A 21,828-nucleotide genomic window follows, 5' to 3' on the forward strand; every position below is an offset into this window, starting at 1 on the left:
TAATGAGCTACTTACTGAATGCCCAGGCAGCTTCATACTTTTTCTTTTTTAAACTGGGTAGTCTACCTAGAATGCCAATCCTGATTCTTTTTCCTGGCAAATGTAAGTTCATCTTTCAAGGCATTGTTCAAATTTCACTGCTTCTTTGAGATCTTTCCTAACCTGCCTCCCTCCTTGGAGCCCAGCCTTCTCTCAGAGAACCTCTAAGACCTTCCTGCTCTAATTGATGCCTTAAAAGCCTATTAATGCAGTAGAAATTCCCTCCGTCTCTGTGTACTTTCTCTTCAGTCTGTCTTGTAAGAGAGGATGAAAAACTAGAAACTACATTTAGATGTTTTAGCAACCAAGGCTCTGGTTGTGAAAAAGTGTTCTACCAATTAGACTATGTTCTACAAATCAGAAGTCAGATGCTTTTCTTACTCTCTTTCTCTCTCTCTGTCTCCCTGTCTCTGTCTCTGTCTCTCTCTCTCTCTTTTTCAATACTTTGCTGCTAGCATGCAGAACATGGGATGTGAGGGTTTAGAGGCAATGGCCAGGCTCAGCATTCTACCATCTGGAAGCCATCCCCATAGGTAACTGGAGACAACAAAGCCGTGGCATCAGCAGATGCTGCCCTGTGCTCTGCAGCTTTATGAAGTTTGCCTGAATTCAATTGTCCAGTGGTGAGCCCCTGATTTTGGCCCTTCTATTTCTCCTAGAAGTTTTATAAATATCCATTTCCCTATATTCTATTTCACTGTGCTTGAAGTACCTGGAATGGTTTCTGTTTCCTAGATTGAAACCTCATACGTTTGCTTGTATTAAACTATAACTTTTTTGAATGCAAGAACAGGTGTTTTTCTTTCTGCTCTCTTGGGATGACCACAGAGCTGGCTTTCACCAAATAGATGGCTGATTCACTAGATGAGCCAATAATGACTCCAAATGATGTATCACAGTAAACATAAACCTGTTTACTGACACACAAACCCCTGACACGCCAACCCCTCTTTCAAGGCTGTCCTTCTTTACCTGGCCAACCTTGTCCCTTCCTGTGCTTCAGTCTAGTGATTCTAGTTATTATATTCCATACATGTATGTCCTGCCCCTTCCTCTATCTTTTTGTTCCAATGGCTGCTCCCGTCTGCAGTGTCTTCCTTCCTTTCTGCCAATTCACATTTACCACTTCTGTCAAGAAAAAACATAAATATCACTCTTTATAATAAATATTCTTTTGCTGATGCCCAACCATGAAAAGAATGTTTAACTTCTGGTGCTTTCTGGCATTATGCTTTGCTACTCTATGCCAGTTAAAATAGCTTTGGCTCCAAGTAAAAGAAAAGCTAACTCTAATTAAACAAATAAGGATTAAACTTCAGTTTTGTTTTGTAACAAAAAATCTGGAGGTGAGAGATCGCTGGTTTTGGTTTAGTAATTCGAGAATGTTTGTAGCAGCTTCAAGTGATTTTCTTGACTTTTTCCTCAAGGATGCAAATGACACCCAAAGATCCAGGTATCGTGCGTGTATTCAAGGCAGACACACAGAAGGAGGGAGATAGAGCCAGGCCTGCCTGTGCCTTTTGATAGGAAAGCAAAAGCCTTTCTAGAAACCACTTAGCATACTTTTACATCTATCTTATTTCTGAAGACTGGGTCAAATAGTCATCCCTCACTACAGAAGAGTACAGGAAAGCAAGCTTTCAGCTGTGAGATGGAAATAAGACAGTCGGAAATGGTTATTGGGTTACCCAAACCAAAGTGACTACCCTATTTTCTAAATCTTCTAATACCGTCACTACTATTTGGGCAAATTCAAGACCTCGTATTTTTCTACAATTTTCAGACGTGCTTCCCACTGTGCTGCATACCTGGGCATAAAGATTTCCAGTAATATAAATAACTTAGATTAATGCAATGAAAACTCTACCATTGTATAACATGGAGTAGATTGAGAGAGATAAAAACACACTAATCAGATTGTCTCACATGAATGCAATAAAATAAGAAGAGTGTCTTAGTTCACTTTATGTTGCTAATAACAGAATACCTAAAACTGAGTAATTTATAAAGAAAAGCAATTTATTTCTTATAGTTATAGAGGCTCACAAGTTCAAAGTCAAGGGGGCATATCTTGTAGGGGCCTTCTTACTGGTGGAAACTCTCTGCAGAGTCCCCAGGTGGCCCAGGACATCACATAATGAGAGGGGGCTGAATGTGCTAGTTCAGGTCCCTCTTCCTCTTCTCATAAAGCCACCAGTTCCACTCACATGATAACTCATTAATCTGTGAATGAATTAATCCATTCATGAAGGCAGAGCTCTCATGACCCAATCACCTCTTAAAGGTCCCACCTCTCAAAACTACCATATTGGGGATTAAATTTTGACATGAGTTTTGGAGGAGACAAATATTGAAGCCAAAGCAAAGAGTGTGAGTTATTTTCAGATGTATTTTCCTATTGCCAATTGAGGGTCCTTGGCCTCTTTTAATATCATCAATTTAATAGCATTTGCTTATTATAGTATGCCAATGTCACTTCTAAATTCTAGTTCTTAAGAAATGGCAAACCATCGTGGATGGTCGGTAGGTTCAAAACATCAGTTTTTTATGCTTATGAAATTTGTCTTGAGTTCAATATGTTTGTGAAGAGCGATGAAATGCTGGTTCACATAATAGCTGTTTAAATGAGAGGGAAAGTGTAGTTTGAAAGATTTGAGCCATTATTTGTGACTACAATATGAATTTTACAAACCTGAAATGTTAAGTTAGGAAGAGCTGAAGAGTCTTTTATCCCAAACAGGCTTTCCTTAAAATCAGTACCAACCATTAGATGATCAAATGGCATTCTCATTTTAAATTTCCCCTCCCTGCCACTCCCCCAGTATTTTTTTTTTTACCATGAAGTAATGTTAAAATGAATCTTGAGGCAGGGTTGAGGGATATGGCTGAAATAAGCAATCACAAAAGTACTCCTTGTGGAGAAACAAGGTTTGCCTTTATGATGGCAGAGTGGCTAAACAGTGTTGAAATGGGGAGGCTGGGAAAGGCTTTTGGTGGATTCTGTGCAGTGACTTTCAGGTCTCTTTTTAAGCACAATCTAATGTATTCTTTCTGTCCCTGTCATCCAGGCTAACCAGTACTGTCTGGTGCTTTGGGGCTGGCCACTTACTGTAGGAAGTCTCTGCTCAGATTATTAGAAGGAGTACTTCTGCAATAATCACACTCTTCCCTCTGATAAAAATTAGATATTACAGCCTTTACTAATTATAGGCTGGTGGCTCTGGTGCCCTTCCGATAGTAAATTGCTTTGAGACAGCAGCTGGAAATTGGGTAGTAAAATAAATCCAGAAGAGACTTGTCAAGCTTTTCTTGCTCATAAAATGAAAATAAAATATCATTATTTGTGAAGTTCTATAGAAGGAAAATTTGGAAAGATAGCTCAAGTTGCTTAGTAAAGAGAATTTTGCTGTCAAAACATCACCACATCAGCCACTGTTAAAAATGCAATCAGGAAAATTACTTGAAATGTTTATGTTTACTTCCAGCTTCCAGTTTTGAAATTAGAACATCATGTTCCTTCGGGTTGCCATTCAAATTCTCTTCCCCTCCTGATTCCCATAAATGTAGTAGTTGATAAACTCCTCTCTTTGGAAGTAGAATGACTACTCCAAAACTAAATTTTTTTTTTCTTTTCTGAGAGCTTCACTGCCTGTATGATGCCTGGAAATTACAAACACATCTAGTTCAAGTTCTTTATTTAATAATGTTTGTTTCTGACTTTATGACTATCATGTAAAATTTTTGCTGAGTATTATTGAACTACCTTGGTTTCTAAGTCAAAAGACATTGAATCAGCTTGGGTTTTGGTGACTTAAGAACTCAGGGCTTTGTGAGTAGAGAAACACCATTTATTTACACAGGTGTTCTACACATCTGCACAGTCCTTCCTCATATTTATCTATCCGCCCCAACTCCTACCTTCTACCTGCCTAGTTCTATCTTTTGGAGCAATACCGAATATCTAGGCATTGAGCCAGGCCAGCAAGTTCAATAGTTGCATGTCAGCTGACAGGTAAAAAAGGTTAGTAATCCATTCAGGTGGGGGCAGCTATTCTCACCTAGGGACAAGCCTCTATATTAAAGTCCAAATTCTGTTCTGATTGTCTTTAGTTATTCCTTTTGTTTTCTCTCCGGCTTGTCACTTTTGTTTTTCATTTTTTCCTCCAAATAGAAAAAACATGATCAGCTCAAGAGACACAGGAAGGTAAGTGCTAGGATTACAGGACAGAGCACCCTTACCTCTGGTTCTATGTAACACAGTGGACAAGCAAAGAGAACTACCCACTTACTTTCCCCGCACTGTCCTGCCTTGCCGCCCACGTTCCCCCACCATCTTGTGTGTGTGTAATCATTTCGAATCAAATTTTAATCCCAGTTTTGGGCTCCATTTTCCAGCTGGGGAGTGACTGAGAGGAGCAGGGTGGGGAACAACTGTCTGAGAAGGTTACATAAACCTCAATTCCAGGAGAATCTAGCTCAGATGCGTCATTCTCAAATTGTGGCTCCAAGACCAAGCAACAAACAACCTCGCGAGACAACTGGGTCGACGGCTCAGGGGGAGCTTCGCGGTCCCGCCGCAAGGGGGAGCACGTGTTTGCTGAGCCCGCCCTCTGCGCGTGAGCGTGAGCGTGGGCGTGGGCGTGAGCGTGGGCGTGGCCGCGGGCGCAGGCGAACGGTTGCTGGTCAGGTGTACTTGTCCCCTTGAGTTGCGCGGGTCGTGTTCGAGGGCATGGACGACAGGTACGCTGCGCTTCGGCGGGCCCAGCTGCATCTGGATTTCATCCACGCCAACTCGTGAGTGCCGAGGTGGGGTCGGGGTCGGGGAGGGTCTCTGCGCCATGAAGAAAGGTTTTGCCCGTCCCCTGAGGAATACTCAGCAAGTGAACTTGATTTATGGATTTATTTATTTATTTGAGCTGTATAGGCTTTTTTAAAACGATGAAAGCATAATAAAGATATATTCTGGGCCAGGCTGAACCCTTTTGGTGCTCTTCAATGAACACCAAGTGGTTGGAAGGCCCTACATTTATCATTTAACACAACTGTTTAATTGTTGGTCAGCAGAACTGTGAATCCGCCTAACCTTAGTCTGCCTAACACACTGACAATTTAAACATTAAAGTTGCCCTTCAAACAGAGTAATTTGCATATATTGGTTTCAAACTCTATGGCTGAGTCTTTTCAAAAATGTAACCTCTCTAAGGATAGGAATCTCAGCTTTTAGTTATTTGGTCATTTCTTCTTCTCTGCCATGCCTGTCTGCCTTTTAGAGCTTCTCAGGTGTCATTTCAGATACTCAGATTGCAGAAGGGAATGACAGAGGTTTTTTCTCTCATCTGCCATTTCCCATACAGCAAATTATAGCAGTTAGTGTTGTTTAATTCACAGTGGTACATCCGGGTTTTTCTTGGTCTTTTTTTTTTTTTTTGGCATCTTTTGGTAATTTGGATTTACTAAATATAGGGACTGATATCAGGGATGTACCAAATTTGAAACCACAGAAATGGAGGTATAAAGAAAGCCAGGGAAGGCCAGCCTTGCTGTGTGGGACAGACTGTATAATTTTAACATAACAGAGTTAAACAGGCAATATTCAGCAGATACTCAGTTTTTATCTCTCTATAGAGAATGATGTCAAGCTGGAAAAGGTGGAACAAAAAGTTAAAAGGTAGCTGAGGTGGAAGACGAAGAAATAATAGTTTCGAGTGAGTTTAAGAAAAATGCTCAGGGCAATGCTGGAAGGACTGTGAATTTTATCTCAGGAAAATTCCTCAGCCTCAGTTTTATATGGATTTTGTGGCTACTGCTTCACAACCTCCATTCCCCCAAACCACCCTGTGGTAGCCACTTCCCCAGTCCCATTTTCAACTAGTGGTGTAGTAACTTAACAAGTGACAGCGACATGGAGTAACAACAAAATTAGGTACAAATCGAAGACTTCCCAGCTCCTCCAGGTAGATTGGATTTGGAGACAGGGTCTTGCTCTGTGGCCCAGGCTGGGATGCAGTGATATGATCATAGTTCTCTGCAGCCTTGAACTCCAGGGCTCAAGTGATCCTCCAGCCTCAGCCTTCCGAGTAGCTGGGACTGCAGGCATGCACCCCTATGCCCGGCTAATTCTTTTTCTAAATTTTTAGTAGAGATGGGGTCTGGCTATGTTGCCCAGGCTGGCCTTGAACTCCGGAGCTCAAGTGATCCTCCCACTTCGGCCTCCCAGAGTGCTGGGATTACAGTCATGAGCCACTGAGCTCAGCCCAGGTAGATTTTTGTTTGAGACTTCCTCCTGCAAAAGGAGTGATTTTTAAATTTCTCCCTTTACCTCTATGTCCAATCCAGAGTGCATGCTTTCTGTAAATATGTTTCAAATCATTCATTTATCTCTGTCTCCACTGCCACTGACTTTAGTCCAAGCCACCACCGTCCCTTGTCCAGACTACTCCAGACAGCCTCTTAACTGGGTTCTTTGCTTCCCATTCTGGCTGCTCAATGGTCCATTTTCCTGGAAAGCTGCCAGAGTGAGCTTTTTAAAATGTAAACCAACTTATGACCCTCTTCTTAAAACACTACAGTGGTTTCCAGTTGTATGTCAGCCAAGTACAAGCTCTTCTCTGTGAGCTAGGAAGTCCTGCATGACCCAGCCATGCCCTCATCTCAACCTGTTCTCCCCATTTTACCGTAAGCGGAGCTCACTGGTCTCCTTAGCTCTTTTTCTGCTTCGAGGGTCTTTGCGTCTCCTGCTCTTGGTAAAAAGTTTCTACAGTACTCTGCAAGGGAGTGAATTCTTTCATCCTTCAGGACTCAGTTTAAATACCTTTTACCAAGAGGTGCTTTCCCTACCACCATGCCCCTGCTCACCAGTTACTCTTTCCCATCACTACTACGAAGGTAGCACCCAGTTAAAATCTGTACTATCATCTTCATAAGTTTGTTTACTTGTGTGTTTTCCATGTACCCCGCCATCTTGAGCTCCAGGACATCCAAGACCCTGCCTGTACACATTGGCACATGGTAGGCAGTCAGTGACAATCTCTTGAATGAGCTAGTGCAGAAATTCATATGACATTTTTGGTTAGAATTACTGCAGTTGCTTTTCTAAAGGATTGTTTATGTATTGAATTTTTGTATATTGAATCATGTACTTTAAATTTCCTAGAAGGGCTTGTGATTTAAAGTCCTGATTTTGTAAAGCATATCACATTTCTCTTTTACACTATTTTACATTTTTATAATGGCTTTCTTTTGGGTGAAGGACATCTTTTGTAACAGTAACATTTTAGTAGTTTTTTTTCTTAATTACAAAATTTAAAGCTTACTTGACTCAAGAGACTTTTAATCATCCTCTGTGTTTGAAACTCCAAAATACGGGGATATATATTGTGTGTGTGTGTGTGTGTGTGTGTGTGTGTGTGTGTTTTAAAAATACATTTTAAACTAAAGTGTTGTCCTGTGGCCTGAGGTTGCAGGTGATGCTTTCTCGTGTATAGAAGAGCAGATGTGTTTTTGATAAATGAGGCTCTCTTGCTTCTGTTACCTGTTTACTAAATATAGAAAGAAAATTGCATACTGAATATTCCCTTAATGCTGTGATAAGGTTGCTGATTGAAATATATGCTGCATCAGGAAATGAGAAGCAAGCATGGGAGCCTTAAGCTAGTGTGATTCCACCCTCAGATAACTATGCAACCTCCAAAATGTTGTAAATACTGAAGTCTGGAGCATTCTGTTACCAAGGACCTGGCATTCGACGGTACAGGAGAGAGTGACCTGAGGCCATTTTTAAGGTTATTTAAGGAGCAGGCTTTTCAGCGGTGGAAAGATTCTGCGGAAAAATACAGATTGTTGAGGCACGCAGGGGCTTCCTGCCAGTTCCTTTGCCTGCAGATGGAGCCTTATGGCCTTTTAGTAGACAAGGATTTTGATCAGTATTCTTCAGAAATATTTTGTCTTTAAATAATACAATTTTAATGAAAAATCCTCTGGGAAAAACCTCACTAGAAAACATGCTTATAAAGTAATATTAAAAGGTCAAAGTTTATTTCAGTGATAGATACTAAAGGCCCTTAAGTTTTTATTTTATTAGAAGTGGACAGGATATTTTGGCAAAAGTGTTTTTAACCTTGGCTTCATAATGGAGGGTATCTAGTTCCGAATCTTGACCGTGCTGAGAGAGTTGTTTCTAGAGTAACTTCTTAATTCACTAGATGTCTGGAACTGGAGAACATTTGTCTGCAAGAATCTTAAAGCTTTTACATTGATTACACACCTGGTTTAACTTTTTGTTTTCTCTTTATTTCTTCATCAGCACCACTCACAGTTTCCTTTTTGGAGCACTGGCTGAATTGCTGGACAATGCAAGGTAAGGTTTACCTGTGAACAACAGTTATTGAGGGAATTTCATGACATAACTCTGGTCTAGTTACCTGGGAAGATAAAAAGATCATGTCATATTTTCCCATCTGGAATGTTTTGTGACTTGATTTCCTATAAAATCAAGGTATTCTAGGAAAAAGGATAGTTGAGAGAAATAATTATTCATGTTTATTTAATTTTAATTTATGATCAAACTTGAAGTCTGTTTTTATGTTAATAACCATTTAATAGTACATATTCGTTTAGATATTTTTTGAATTATATGTCAGTGTATACTTGGATTTGGGCATTTATTGAAGTCTGCGTTGAAGCAAATTGTATAGTTAAGAAAATAGCTAACTTGTTGATCTCTTACTGTGTATCAGACATACATAAACACTTTATATATGAGCATTATGTCATGCATCCTTACATCTACACTCTGAGATGGGAATTAATATCCTAGTTCTACATATGTGGAAATTGATGCATAGAGAGATTAGATGATTTATTCAGAGTCCCATAATTCATATTTGGCAGAGCTGGCATTCAAATTAGAGCAGTCTGGCTGCAGAATCTCACTGCCACATTTTACTGTCTCCAATAAAGGTATTAATGATTAAGGAACCCCTTAGACAATTTAAGTTCTACTCAGTAGTGTATTTGTGGGAGCTTGTGAGGGGCTTCTTTTTTTTTTTTTTTTTTTTTAGTTAAATTGAATAAAGCATTTGACGTGTTTTATATTGGTATTACCTATAACAGAAGAATTTTTCCTACCTTTTCCTCAGAAAGCAAAGTCCATCCAGGAAGTAATATGCAGTTGTTAGATCAAGGATCTCAGTAGGAGCCTAAATTCCCTGCCACTGGTTGATAACAGTATTTTAGCTTTTTTTGCATTTGTTCCCCATTTTTTGCCTTAGATGGGAGATGACCCTTCTGAGAGTGTGACCACAAAGTGTAGTCAATTAACCAGCCATCCAGAAATTCCTGCCCGGCACTAAGTAGAAAGTCGTTATCTCCTCCTTTTAGGAAACTCTCTCTGTTGAGCTAATGGAATCATAAAAAGGGAGGGAAGTAGAGAAAAAGAATAAAGTCTGTTGTTCAGAGCCATGAACTCAGCTTGGAAGGAGCTAATAAGGATGAAGCCAAGACAGATAAACACTTCTGATTAGTTTCCCTAAAGGAGCTTAGGGTTGCTACTGTTGCTGCTGCTCAAAGCTTGGAAGCAAGGCTCCTCCTCTGTCATTGGTCCTGCCTCCTACTGAATGGGCCCACTTTCAGCAACTTGACATCTGCAAGTCTGAAAGAACACACTTGTCTATTTTTCCAACTGTCTTTTCTCCTTTGAAGTTGTTTCTTTCATTCATTCAACGAAAGAGGACAAGTAAAATCAGAATGTAGAAGAAGTAGAACAATAGAAACAGTTTAGGTAGTAGAGGTTGATTGGGAAAGAAAGATTGACTTCAGACTCAGGGGACTGAGAGAAATGTGATCAATAAAACAATTCTTAGAGCAGCATTTGTAAGCTGGCAGCCCCTTGACCAGGTCCAGCCTGTCTTATGTGTGTTTGGCTCATAGTGAAAGTTTGCACAGTGTTTATAAAGAAAAGGAAGGGAGAAAAAAGGAATTGTTTATAAGGTTTAAGATATTGGAGATACCAAATAAAAAATTTGGGCCCCCTCTGCCTTCCTTGAAAGATTAGGAAAAGTAGCAACCTCAAGGCCACATTCCTCCACGGGATCAGGGTTTGGAGGTGAGTAGCAGGTGCTCTCTTGGGACCAGCCTGTGCCTTCAGCTTTGCCTCATTTCCAGTTTTCCCCCGTGGAAAGCCTCAACCCTTCAGTCCCTCTTTCTTCATGGACATTTGAGTTTTCCACCACTGCTTAGATGCTAGTATTTGACATCAAAAGAAGCTATTTAACAGACTTAAGATACTCAGTTGGTCTTATGAAGGAGAGCTTTATGAAGTCCCCATGTTATTCTAATAAATTCTTTTCTATCATAGTATTCAATATTTTAATGATTTCCTGTAGTTTTAAAAATTAGAACTGAAAGACATTAAAAAAATATTGTAGAGAGAGGAGAAGAATATGTGATGATATAGGAAGGATTTGTTGGGGCCCTCTTCCTAATACAGTAGCTCTTCGGAGAGGAAGTATCCTGGGCTAAAGAACAAAGATTATTATAAAATGTCTTAATATATGATAAAGGCGAATTATTTTATGCCTTAATCCATGGAAGTACTGCAGGAAAAAACTGTCTCTTTAAAAACTTTCGTTTCAGTACAGTGGCATTTTTAAAGCATTTATTGTGTACATGGTACATTGTGTAATGCATGATTGTATAATGGAGATATTGATACCTATGTGTTACGGAACTGTAGTAAGGACTGGAAGAGAATTTTCAAAAATACATCATTCAGTGCTTGCTTGATACATCAGAGGTGCACCAGAAATGGCAATGGTAACTCCAGATTGTCTATATAGGGAGAGCTGAAAAGCAGCAATTGGCTAGAGGAAGGAGCTATATGGGACTAACTTCTAGGCCTGTGGAGCAAGTACAGTGTACCTACTCAGATTTGTTTGGGGTAGTTTTGGGTTTAGAACTGATGGAACTTTTGAGAGACGCTCAGGTTTCCCCACCAGAGTTACGTAGTTGCTGTTGTTGCACTGAGCTTCCTTTTAGACTCTTCCCCACCTTAACTTACCTTCTTCCTCACCTTAACTTACCTTCCTCCTCATCAGCTAAGTCTTCCTTGCCTATACCTTCCTCCTTTCTCTCACACCCTTGATACTGAAGCCAGAATCTTCTGGCCCTTTCTCCTTTTCTATTAAAAATTTTACTTTAAAAATAATTGTAAAAAAAAATTGTAAAAAAATACAAAAATAATATCTGTGAGTTTTAGAAAATAGAGAATTTTTTTTAAAACAATGTTCATCAGTACTCTTATCACCTAGAAGAGGAGTCATCATCCTTTTCTGTAAAAGACCAGATAGTAAATATTTTCACCTCTGTGGGATATGGGGTCTCCTTTGAAACTACCCAACTCTGCCACTGTAGTGCTGAGGCAACCTTAGATACTATGTAATGAATGGGCATGATTGTGTTCCAATAACACTTTTTATTTACAAACAGTTGATGGGCCATTTTGGTCCGTGGCTACAGTTTTCCAACCTCTAACATAGAGAAAACTCGTATTAACATTTTGATTTCTTTCCTTCTGTGTATGTTCTTTAAAATGTCTTCTTATAGTAAACTATTACCTAGTAATTTGATTTTTCTTTTTTTTGAACTAAAATATGAAAAACATTCCATGACTTCTGGATTATTTGCCAGCCAGCTTTTTTTGTTGTTTTTTTAAAAAAATTATATCCATTTTATTAGTTTTTTGTGTAATTCCCACTAAATTCCATCTCTTCTTTCACATTTCTGAGTTGCAGTCTTTTTCATATTCTCAAATTATGACTAATCATAGGTCTTATGATATAATAGCACAGTGAAACATTTTAGAAATTGATTTTGAAGCAATTTAAGTGGATTTTTGTATTGTTTGATATCTGACAATAAGTTATACCTTATGTAAGCAATTCATTTCATATTGAAGCAATAATATTTTTATATTGTTTCCAGAGATGCAGGGGCTGAAAGACTTGATGTCTTTTCAGGTGAGCAGATTTGCTTTCTTCTTTTATTTTCTTCTAATGGAAAGCCTGTAGTTATTTTGCTTGTATTTTATTTCATGAAATAAAACCACATTCTATAGAATTTTAATGTAATCTAAGTGCTTTGTGGGTACAGTGACTCTGTGGGGAGCCAGGGTGAGGAAGGTATACTCTGAGAGTCAAATTGTGTGCTAAAGAACCCATTTACAAAATTAGGTCTTCCAGAGTTTTGTGAATGTATCAGAGTGATTTGGAGCACTCAGTTTGCCTGCCATGAGAAACAGTTTTATTTTTAAAAAGTGTATTAAATTAATGGTTATTCATAATTAAGCATACATTGTTCCCAACTTAGTAGTTTTAAAGTGTGTACGTGAATGTGCGGTATGAGGGCTAGAAAATCCAAACCAAATCTGTTTTCTTTGCTGACTTTATTCGTACTCATCAAGTATTTATTGCACTCATTAGTTACCTCATTAGACTATGATGCTAATGAAGTTAGGTTCTGTGATCCAGCTCTGTAGAGTAATGCCCAGGTAGTCACGCGGCATCCCTACCACATTTCTGTCAGCTGTTCTGCAATATTGGCTACTGGTCACAGGTAAGAGGATATGCTCCATGATCTAAATCCATATCTCTGTTTAAAAAGCACCTCAGTTAACTGAGTGTTCTGAGCCAGAGGAGTGCTTATGCTTCATGAGGGAGATAGACGTGGACCTCTTGAGATAACTGAGGAAACAATAAATGACACTCTTCATCTCCTTCTCCTCTCCAGGTCCTGAAAAACTTGAGAAATAAAAAAAGAGTCAGCCTTTATTGCTGATAAATGTTAGGCTGGAGTATGTAGCTTAGTGTGAGAGAGCAAATGGACTTGCAGGTCAGACCCCGGGATCACGTGGACTCACCCGCCCAGTGGAGTTGGGCTTCCTCTGAAACTCATCTGCCCTGGGACAAGGGATCAGGACTCACACTCTCTGCAGGCAGCTCTCTCCTAGGAGGAAAATGCAGGGTCAGAACTGAGCCTCCCCAGTTTATTCTTCCCTAAGTGACCAGTAGGTGAGTGAGCTCACCTCCACAGGGGAAAAGTGAGTGAAGGCACAGAATAGGGCCTTTCTAGTGAGAAAAAGTCATCTTCCCTTCCATATCCAATAGAGTAAAATAGGATGAACACTCTTGCATAGGAGAGACTCAGAGTATGGTGGGAACACAGAGAAAGAAGAAATTATGCCTCATATTAAGGGGCTAGAGCTTGAAATGTGGATGTGATTTTTGTCAGATACTCCAGGAAGAAAAGAATATTCCTGTCTAGGTAATAATTATGAGAAAACAAATGGAAATAGGCTAGTTCACAGATTCATTAATTTATTCAGTAATAATGTGTTGTCTATTATTCTAGGTGCTGGGGATAGTGCACTGAGCAAAATGTTGAGGTCTGTGTCCCCCCGGAACATGTATCCTAATGGGGAGAGACAGACAATACAGAAATGAACAAATACGTAAATACAAGACAATGATAAGTGCTAAAAGGGAAAAAAATAAAGCAGAATAAGAGAACAGAGAACCATGGAAGGGGTATACAGCTTTTCATGGGTGGTCTAAGAAGGTTTCTTTAAATAGCTAACACACCAGCAAAGACCTGAATGATGTAAGGGAGGGAGCCACACAGATACCTGGTGAAAAAGCACTCAGGGAACAATGCTGAGGCTCGGTTGACTCGCACTAAGCGTCAGAACCAAATGAATGAGCATCTTCAATACCATACTAAGGTTTTTTCTGCAGTCAGTGGACCACTGAAGAACTTTGAGCAGTGTCAGTTTTCTAAGTAGACATGTGCTCTTTTTTTTTTTTTTTTTTTTTGAGACAGAGTCTCTCTCTGTCATCCAGGCTGGATGCCGACCGGCTCATGCAACTCTGCCTCCAGGTTCACCCATAGTAGCTGGGACTACAGGTGCCCGCCACCATGCCCGGCTAATTTTATTTTGTATTTTTAGTAGAGACGGGGTTTCACCATGTTAGCTAGGATGGTCTTGATCTCCTGACCTCATGATCCACCCGCTTCGGCCTCCCAAAGTGCTGAGGTTACAGGCGTGAGCCACCGCGCCTGGCCAAGCTCTTTCTTTTTTAAAGAAAGATACTCATTCCAGAAATACCTTACAAGAGAGTCTGGAGAAGTATGAAAGCAAGGATAGCAGGGAGGTATGGCTATGTGAATTACCTAGGCAAGATTTCATGAGAATTATAATAGGGCAATAGTACTAGAAATTGAGGAGGAGGGACAGATGTAAGCTGTATTTCATTCAGAGCACATGCACAATTGATGGAGGGTTGAGAAGACTTATCCATAGTCACAAAATACAACAAATGCAATCAGAATCCATGCATTATATTCTTTGGGGTTTGTGACTGGAGACCAGCAGAGAATGAGAGTGTTTATTTCACTCTACTTTCTCTAAGTACTCAGTTTATCATCATAAACAAACAAAATAAGATCTTGACCAAGTTGAGATTAAAGTGGCACTTCTTTTTTTTTTTTGAGATGGAGTCTCACTCTGTTGCCCAGGCTGGAGTGCAGTGGCACCATCTCGGCTCATTGCAACCTCCGCTTCCCAGGTTCAAGCAATTCTCCTTCCTCTGCCTTTCCAGTAGCTGGGATTACAGGCACACACCTGGCTAATTTTTGTATTTATAGTAGAGACGGGATTTCATCATGTTGGCCAGGCTGGTCTCAAACTCCTGACCTCAAGTGATTCCCTCTGCCTCAGCCTCCCAAAGTGCTGGGATTACAGGCATGAGCCACCGGGCATGGCTGGCACTTACTTCTTTTTTGTGTTTATGTATATTTGGTGAAAAACTGAACTTATAGTTCAGTTTGGCTTAAAATTACCTATTCATGTTTTTGTTGATTTACCTGTTCATTTTTTATTGAGACAAGCCATCATATGGCTATCAACCTAGCAAACTGATTTTCTTAAAAAAATGGATAAAAAAAAGCAGGGACAATGCTTATGTATCAATACATAGGATTATTCTGGGGATACAAAGTTAATCTAAGATTGGACTAGTTTTCAGATTATATACTGTGGCCTTGAATTATTGTCAATCTTAAATTTCTGTCAACTAATTAATTTGAAGGCTACAAAATTCAAATGAAATATGTTTCCCGTGGTGTTTTATATGTTTGTGTGTATTAGTTCCAGTAAACATGGATATGCATTTGGTACTTTTTTTGAGTGCTTACTAAATGCCAGGCACTAGACTAGGTGCTGCGTTTACACTCTTTAAGGAACTGGCATTTTAGTGTGGAGCCCATGAAAAATGTAGTGTGTAGCTGTACTTTGGTGGGTAGAGGGCCCATAACTTTCCTCATATCTCTGAGGTAAAAAAAGTGTAGGAACCATTGGCCCAAAAGACAAATAGATATACGAATGGGTATTTTAATATACTACAAAGGTAGGAAAACAGATAAAGGGGTCATTAATTATGGGCACTAATGACATGGAAGGATTAGGAAAGGCTTCCTAAAAGAAGTCTGATATGAACTAATTGAAAGAGAAAATAGTCATTTGCCTGGTGAGTGAAGCATGGAAAGGGTGGAAGGGCATTATTTGCAGCAACTGGAATATGGAGAGAATGTAGAAAAAATGTTTGAGATGTTTAAGATTTGTTCAAGGGGAGTATTTATGCAGGAGTGGAAGGTGGCAGTATGGGCAGGTGAGGGGAAGACAAGAAATGAGCTTGGAGAGTTATCCCGATGGCCCTGTCATGGAGGGCAAACAAGATTTGTTAGGTGGTTGGATTTTATCCTGAGAGCAGTGGGAAGCCATGGAGAGGTTTTAAGCGGGAGAGCAGTGAAATGCACGACTGACGAAGACTGGCTGCACCCTGTGACTGTAGGCAGAGCAAGAAGGTAGGGCACTGTTGTGATCCAGAAAAGAGATGGTGGTTTCCTGAAACCAGACAGTACACTGGGGATAGAGAAAGTGGTCAAATGGGAGTCATTAAGGCAGTGAAATCGAGAGGACCAGATAGTTGCCCGTGTGAGGGGTGAGGAGATGGAGAACATAATGATGATCCTGAGGTTTTGACTTGGACAGCTGAAGCTTAGGGGCAGGGTGATGCCATTTATTGAACAGGAAACAAGGAGGAGGAGAAAGTCTAACGTTTGTGTTTGTTTTGTTTTGGACATGCGTAATTCACAGGTGATAAAATATACCTGAAATTCATAGTTTTAAGGAATTGAAATAAACAAGGCCAGGTTTCAGAGTGGATAATGGGGGAGTATTAAATTTGGAGGCTATACTTGTTTGTCTCCAATTCCTAATACGGATTTACAAAAAAGGGACGTACTGTAGTATATGTCTGCTGGGAATCTTTGGTCTTTCTCAGCCATTTACTGAAGGAATACCCTTCTTTTTGCAAGCTCCTTCCAGGAGAAATATTTACAAAGAAGTGCAAATCAGCTGTGGCTATTATGCAGAGCTGCTTGAGGTTGAACCTGGTTTTGCATCAGGTGATTCCCAATCCTGGATGAACGTTAGAATAACTGAGGGAGATTTTACGAGAAAATACCAATTTCTGAACCCTATCCAAGACCAGTTACATTAGAATATCTCTAGTTGATTTCAATGTGCAACCAAGATTGAGAGCTACTGCCTTATGCAGAGAACTCAACAGAGTTGGATTCCCCTCATTGAACAGTGAGGAAATATCAGCCTTAGAGGGAGGACTAAACAGAACAAGTACCTTAAAGGGGGAGAGGAGGAATATCCTGACACAGAAGTTGAGGTAAGCAGGCCAGAGGACTAGGTAGAGAGAAGGCACTGGGAAAATGAAATGGTAGGCCAGATCCTAAAAGTTTACAGACAAATAAGTAAATTAGAGAGAAGGGGGGGATTAGAAGTGGGCACATCACCATGAAATTATAAACCCAGAAAGATTAAGTATGTTTTATAAGTATGTATTCATGGGCTATCTTGAAACTTATTTACTTTTTAAAATTTTAATTCTAGGTGACTTTTTTTTTTTTTTTTTTTTGAGACAGGGTCTCTCTCTGTTTCCCAGGCTGGAGTGCAGTGGCGTGATCATAGCTCACTGCAAACTTGAAGTCCTAGGCTCAAGTGATCCTCCTGTTCCAGCCTCCCAAGTAGCCAAGACTAGAGGCATGTGCCACCATGCCTGGCTATTTTTTTTGAGATGGAGTTTCGCTCTGTCACCCAGGCTGGAGTGCAGTGGTGTGATCTTGGCTCACTGCAACCTATGCCTCCTAGGTTCAAGTGATTCTCCTGCCTCAGCCTCCAGAGTAGCTGGGACTACATGCACGCGCCACTACACCCAGCTAATTTTTGTATTTTTAGTAGAGACAGGGTTTCACCATGTTGGCCAGGATGGTTTCAATCTCTTGACCTCGTGATCCGCCCACCTTGGCCTCCCGAAGTGCTGGGATTACAGGCATGAGCCACCGTGCCCAGCCTATTTTTTTATTTTTAATTTTTAGTGGCCATAAGGTCTCACTATGTTGGCCAGGCTGGTCTTGAACTCCTGGGCTCAAGCCATCCTCCCTCCTTGGCCTCCCAAAGTGCTGGGATTACGGGTGTGAGCTACCACATCCAGTCTCTAAGTGACTTTTGAACAGAGAAGTTGACTTAATAAATGTTCTGGAAATGAATCTATGGGGACAGAAAGCATATCAGTGATTGCTTGAGGGTAAGGTGAGGGTGATGGGACATGGAAGGGTCCTAAGGGAGGGTTTACAAAGGGTCAGGAGGAAACATTTGAGGTGTGGATATGTTCACTGCTGTGATTGTGATTATGATTTTATATGTGTGTGTGTGTGTGTGTGTGTGTTAAAATTTGTCAAATTGTGCACTTCAAACATGTGCAGTTTATTGTGCATAAATTATTCCTGAATAACACTCATTTAAGAAAGAGAAATGTGCTAGAACTCATATGTCCAACTACTGAAATTATTTTCAGGGCCAGTTTACAAACTGGGCACTAAAATTAGTCTCATTAGTTTTAGTTACAGCTTTAACTTTATTTATTTATTTATTTATTTTAGAGACAAAGTCTTACTACCTTGGGCAGGCTGGTCTTGAACCCCTGGCCTCAAGTGATCCTCTTTCCTTAGCCTCCCAAAGTTCTGCGATTACAGGCATGAGTCACCACACCCAGCCTACCTCCAACATTTTTGTAAACCAAAGATTATATTATGTAATTTAGTGATATCTTTAAATCATCCTAATTGATTTCTTATTTGAACTTAGCCATTTTCAAAAATTAAATGCGTCTTCAAGAGGTAAATATTTGCTCCCATGAAGACACACTCACAAATGGCTCTTATGGGAATTAACTACTTAGAAGGGAGCCTGATGGATTTAATAAGAATGGCCTGGATTTATTTTATAGTTGTGCTTTGGTGGAAGGGCACAAAGGTTGGTCAGTTTGAGCAAAGGATCCTGGGGTCACTTCACCATTTACCTTTTTCCCTCCCCACAGAGAGGAAATGCCTGACATTTAAAGGATAGTCCAGTTGCAGAGCAGAACATGTCCTGCTGTATACATAATTTTTTCACATGTAGATGTTTTGTGTTAATTTAAAGCCTTTATGTTGCATGATTATTTTTCCCCTGCAGTTTCTTGTGAAGCTGTAGCCAAGACTCCACTCTAGGCTCCATCTTTGTGCCATAACTCTGTCACTCTGTGGCTGCATTGGAGGAAGACGAATAATTATTCTAGCAGCATAACTTTCTGACTAACAAATTAAGCCCGATATTTATTAGTAATAACTGCTTTCTCTTACAGTGGATAATGAAAAACTGCAGGGGGGATTCACGTTGTGTTTCCTGGATGATGGATGTGGCATGAGCCCTGGTAAGTTAATTATCTAGATACCTAACTGGCTGTTAAAGGAAACAGTCTGAAAACCTACAAAATAAATAAAAATGCATTGAGTTATCTATGCAAAAACAGGTATGGAGCTATTAAGGAAAATAAGCCCCAGACTTTTTGTTGAACTTTTTAGGTTTAAGTATCCCAGTTGGCAGAGTAAATTTATTGTAACCATCTAAACCAAGACAAAAAGTAAATGTATATTAATATTGTCAGAAAAATGAAAGGCAAATGTTACTGATTGTAAGAAATAAGCATCTGGGAATGAATGGAAAACAAATAGTCACTGAATGGACTCTGAGATTGTTTTTAGCTTATCCTTTAGGTATTGCTTGTGAGAGCCCCAGGCAGTTTCCTGTGCCTTTAGGCTATTTTTAATTTTGCTTAACCGTGAGGTAGAGATTTCCTCTCCTTGTTTTTAGCCTTGTTTATTCCTCTGCATTTTGAAAGATTTACTTGCTTCAAATGAATGTTCCCATCATAAAGAATACATCTACAATATATTTCATGACTTATCTTTGTGTATTCAAGGTTAGCACAAAGCCAGCACATTATGGGTATACAGTGTCTGTGTGCTGTGAAATTGAAATGTGATTCCATCTGAGGGCATTGGGTTGTTTTAGATATTGTATTCCTGAATTCTTTAAACACGGTGTGTTCCACAAGCCAGTGTTTTTGACTGCTCGATTTAAAAAATGGTGAGAGAGTTCAAGTAATATGGTCAGTTCCACAACTGAGGAAAGGATGCATCAGTATGCTCAAATATTGATTTGCCGATAGAAGCTGAGAATATGAGGTACGGCAAATATCTTATTTCGGCTCTGAAGTTTCCCCTTGGTCTGAATAGTCGAAGAGTATTAGCAAGTTTAGAAAGACTATTTCACCCAGTTTTGTTCTGACTTCAGATAATTTTGATTTTTCCAGGTCATTTTGATTAAAAGTATTCTTGGTCTTTTATTGTTAAAATGAGAAAGAAGAGTTTGTAACAACAACAGAAAAAACGCATGCTGAAAAAAGTAATTTTTCACTTCTAGCCTGAATATTAAGTTCATTTTTTTTGAATTCCTAAAATAAATGACAGAATATATGTGATATATTCTAAGGGAATTCCTTATGAAAAGAAGCAACTCTTTTTATATGGGTCATGAACAAAATGTTTGAAACACAGACAAGTGACGGATATTCAGACCTTCAGAAGGAACTCACACTTCAGTTACATAGTAGCATCAAGTAGTAATAAAGTAGAAGGAAGATGACTAAAAGTAGAATCTATCCCTTGTTCAAACGGAGCTAGATCAATCTTGACCCATAGAAAACGACTACAGTGCTTTCCGAGTTTTTAAAAAATTCTCTAGTCTTGCCCCTTTATAGTCCATTCCCCACACAGCATCCTGAGTAATTTTCTTTCTTTTAATGTACATTTTAGCATATCATTTTCCTGCTGAAAACCCTCAGTGGTTTTGCATTACTTAATACAATTTGTTCTCTCAGCATCTGTTCCAAGGCCTTACATTATTTGGCCCTATTCACCTCTTTGGCCTTTTCTTGTTCTTCCCACTTCCTCGCTTAGAACATTCCACCCACACATGGCTGACCCCTCATCATTTGAATCCATCTCCTGTTAACCATCTGCCAGTGGCCTTCCCTGATCATTCTGTCTGCAGGCCACATTCCTGTTAATTCTCTATCACATTACCCTGGTTTTGTTTTCTTCACTTAATACTCTCAGTCAGAAATGATCTTGTTTATTAGTTTACTTTCAGTCTGTTTCTCCTACCACGACACAATGTTGTCCAAGGCAGGAGCCATGCCTGGCCTGTTCAGTGGTTTATTCCCGTGCTCAGAACCTGGCAACCATGTACGTAAGTTCATGTAGTGTGTAATGGAACATATGGGATTTGGTTCAGAGCTATACCATGTCTGTACCAAGACTTACAACGTTGGGTTATAATCCTAGCTGTACCTTCTATCAGCTCTGTGACCTTGGGCAGGTTTTTTAAACTCCTTAGACTTACATTTGCTCATCTGTGACATGCAGGTCATAATAATAATACCTTTCTTGTTTTGTTATAAATATTAAATAAGCTGTGCATGTAAGTTTATAACATAGTACCTAGCATGTACTAAACAATCAATAAGTGTTAGCTAATATTGTCATTATGGATATCCTTACCTAATGCCTAACCCCTCATAGGAACACATCATAGGAGGTCCAGTTAGTTTCAGAGAAGCAGAATGGTTGGTGGCTTTTACACACCTCATACCATGTGCCACTGAACTATAGCATGTCTGTACCCAGACTGACACAGGGTCCTCGGGACAATTCTTCAGCATGTATTCAGGTAGGCCAATAAGAAGAACATTCTTGGTCCTGAGGTTGGTATTAATATATTCTGAAGTCCAGAGGATTGCTGTCTAGAACTCCAGAATAGCTGGAGAGGTCAGGAGAATGACTTGGAACGTCTGAAATGATTAGCCTTCTTTCCCAGGTAGTATCAGAGCAGAGGCCATCCTGCCCCTCTTAGTCTCACATGGGCCTGGTTAAGGGCTAAATTCGTGGGGAAATTACTAGTGGTACAAATAATTATAACACTTATAATTTGGTAACACCCACCAAGTGCCAAGTTTTGTGTTCAGTATTTCACAAATGCATCATCTCATTTCATTTATTTCATTTATCTTCATCAGCAACACCGTGATGTAAGTATTACATAGTTCCCTCTTACAGCACATGGAAATTAAGGCTCAGACTTTTAAACTCTACCTAAGGCCGCATGGTTAGGTCTGTCTCATCTCTTTCAGTATACAGTTGTTTCTTAGTATCTGTAGGGTATTGATTCCAGGACCTTTCTAGGATAGGATACCAAAAGCTGTGCAAACAAGATGGCACGGT

At 39.7% G+C, this 21,828-nt stretch overlaps 1 protein-coding gene and 1 long non-coding RNA gene across 3 annotated transcripts in view; one reads left to right on the top strand and one right to left on the bottom strand.

The window, feature by feature from the left end:
* The first annotated feature begins 4,700 nt into the window (after nucleotides 1-4,700).
* MORC1 (MORC family CW-type zinc finger 1) overlaps nucleotides 4,701-21,828 on the top strand; it is a 176,190-nt gene continuing 159,062 nt past the window's right edge. For both annotated transcript variants that reach the window (XM_032149129.2, XM_058438150.1), the window contains exons 1-4: nucleotides 4,701-4,833; nucleotides 8,342-8,395; nucleotides 12,019-12,053; nucleotides 18,849-18,917. In XM_032149129.2, coding sequence (XP_032005020.1) covers nucleotides 4,769-4,833; nucleotides 8,342-8,395; nucleotides 12,019-12,053; nucleotides 18,849-18,917 — 223 coding nt within the window. In that variant the 5' untranslated portion in view covers nucleotides 4,701-4,768. The remainder of the gene's footprint in view (nucleotides 4,834-8,341; nucleotides 8,396-12,018; nucleotides 12,054-18,848; nucleotides 18,918-21,828) is intronic.
* LOC116466328 (uncharacterized) lies at nucleotides 12,462-21,296 on the bottom strand. Its single transcript, XR_004247500.1, has 3 exons — nucleotides 21,193-21,296; nucleotides 12,953-13,038; nucleotides 12,462-12,833 (listed from the first exon to the last, which is right to left on the bottom strand). It is a non-coding gene; the product is annotated as an uncharacterized LOC116466328 (long non-coding RNA).

This window comes from Hylobates moloch, unplaced genomic scaffold (assembly GCF_009828535.3).
Source record: "Hylobates moloch isolate HMO894 unplaced genomic scaffold, HMol_V3 SCAFFOLD_4, whole genome shotgun sequence".
Lineage (NCBI taxonomy): Eukaryota > Metazoa > Chordata > Mammalia > Primates > Hylobatidae > Hylobates > Hylobates moloch.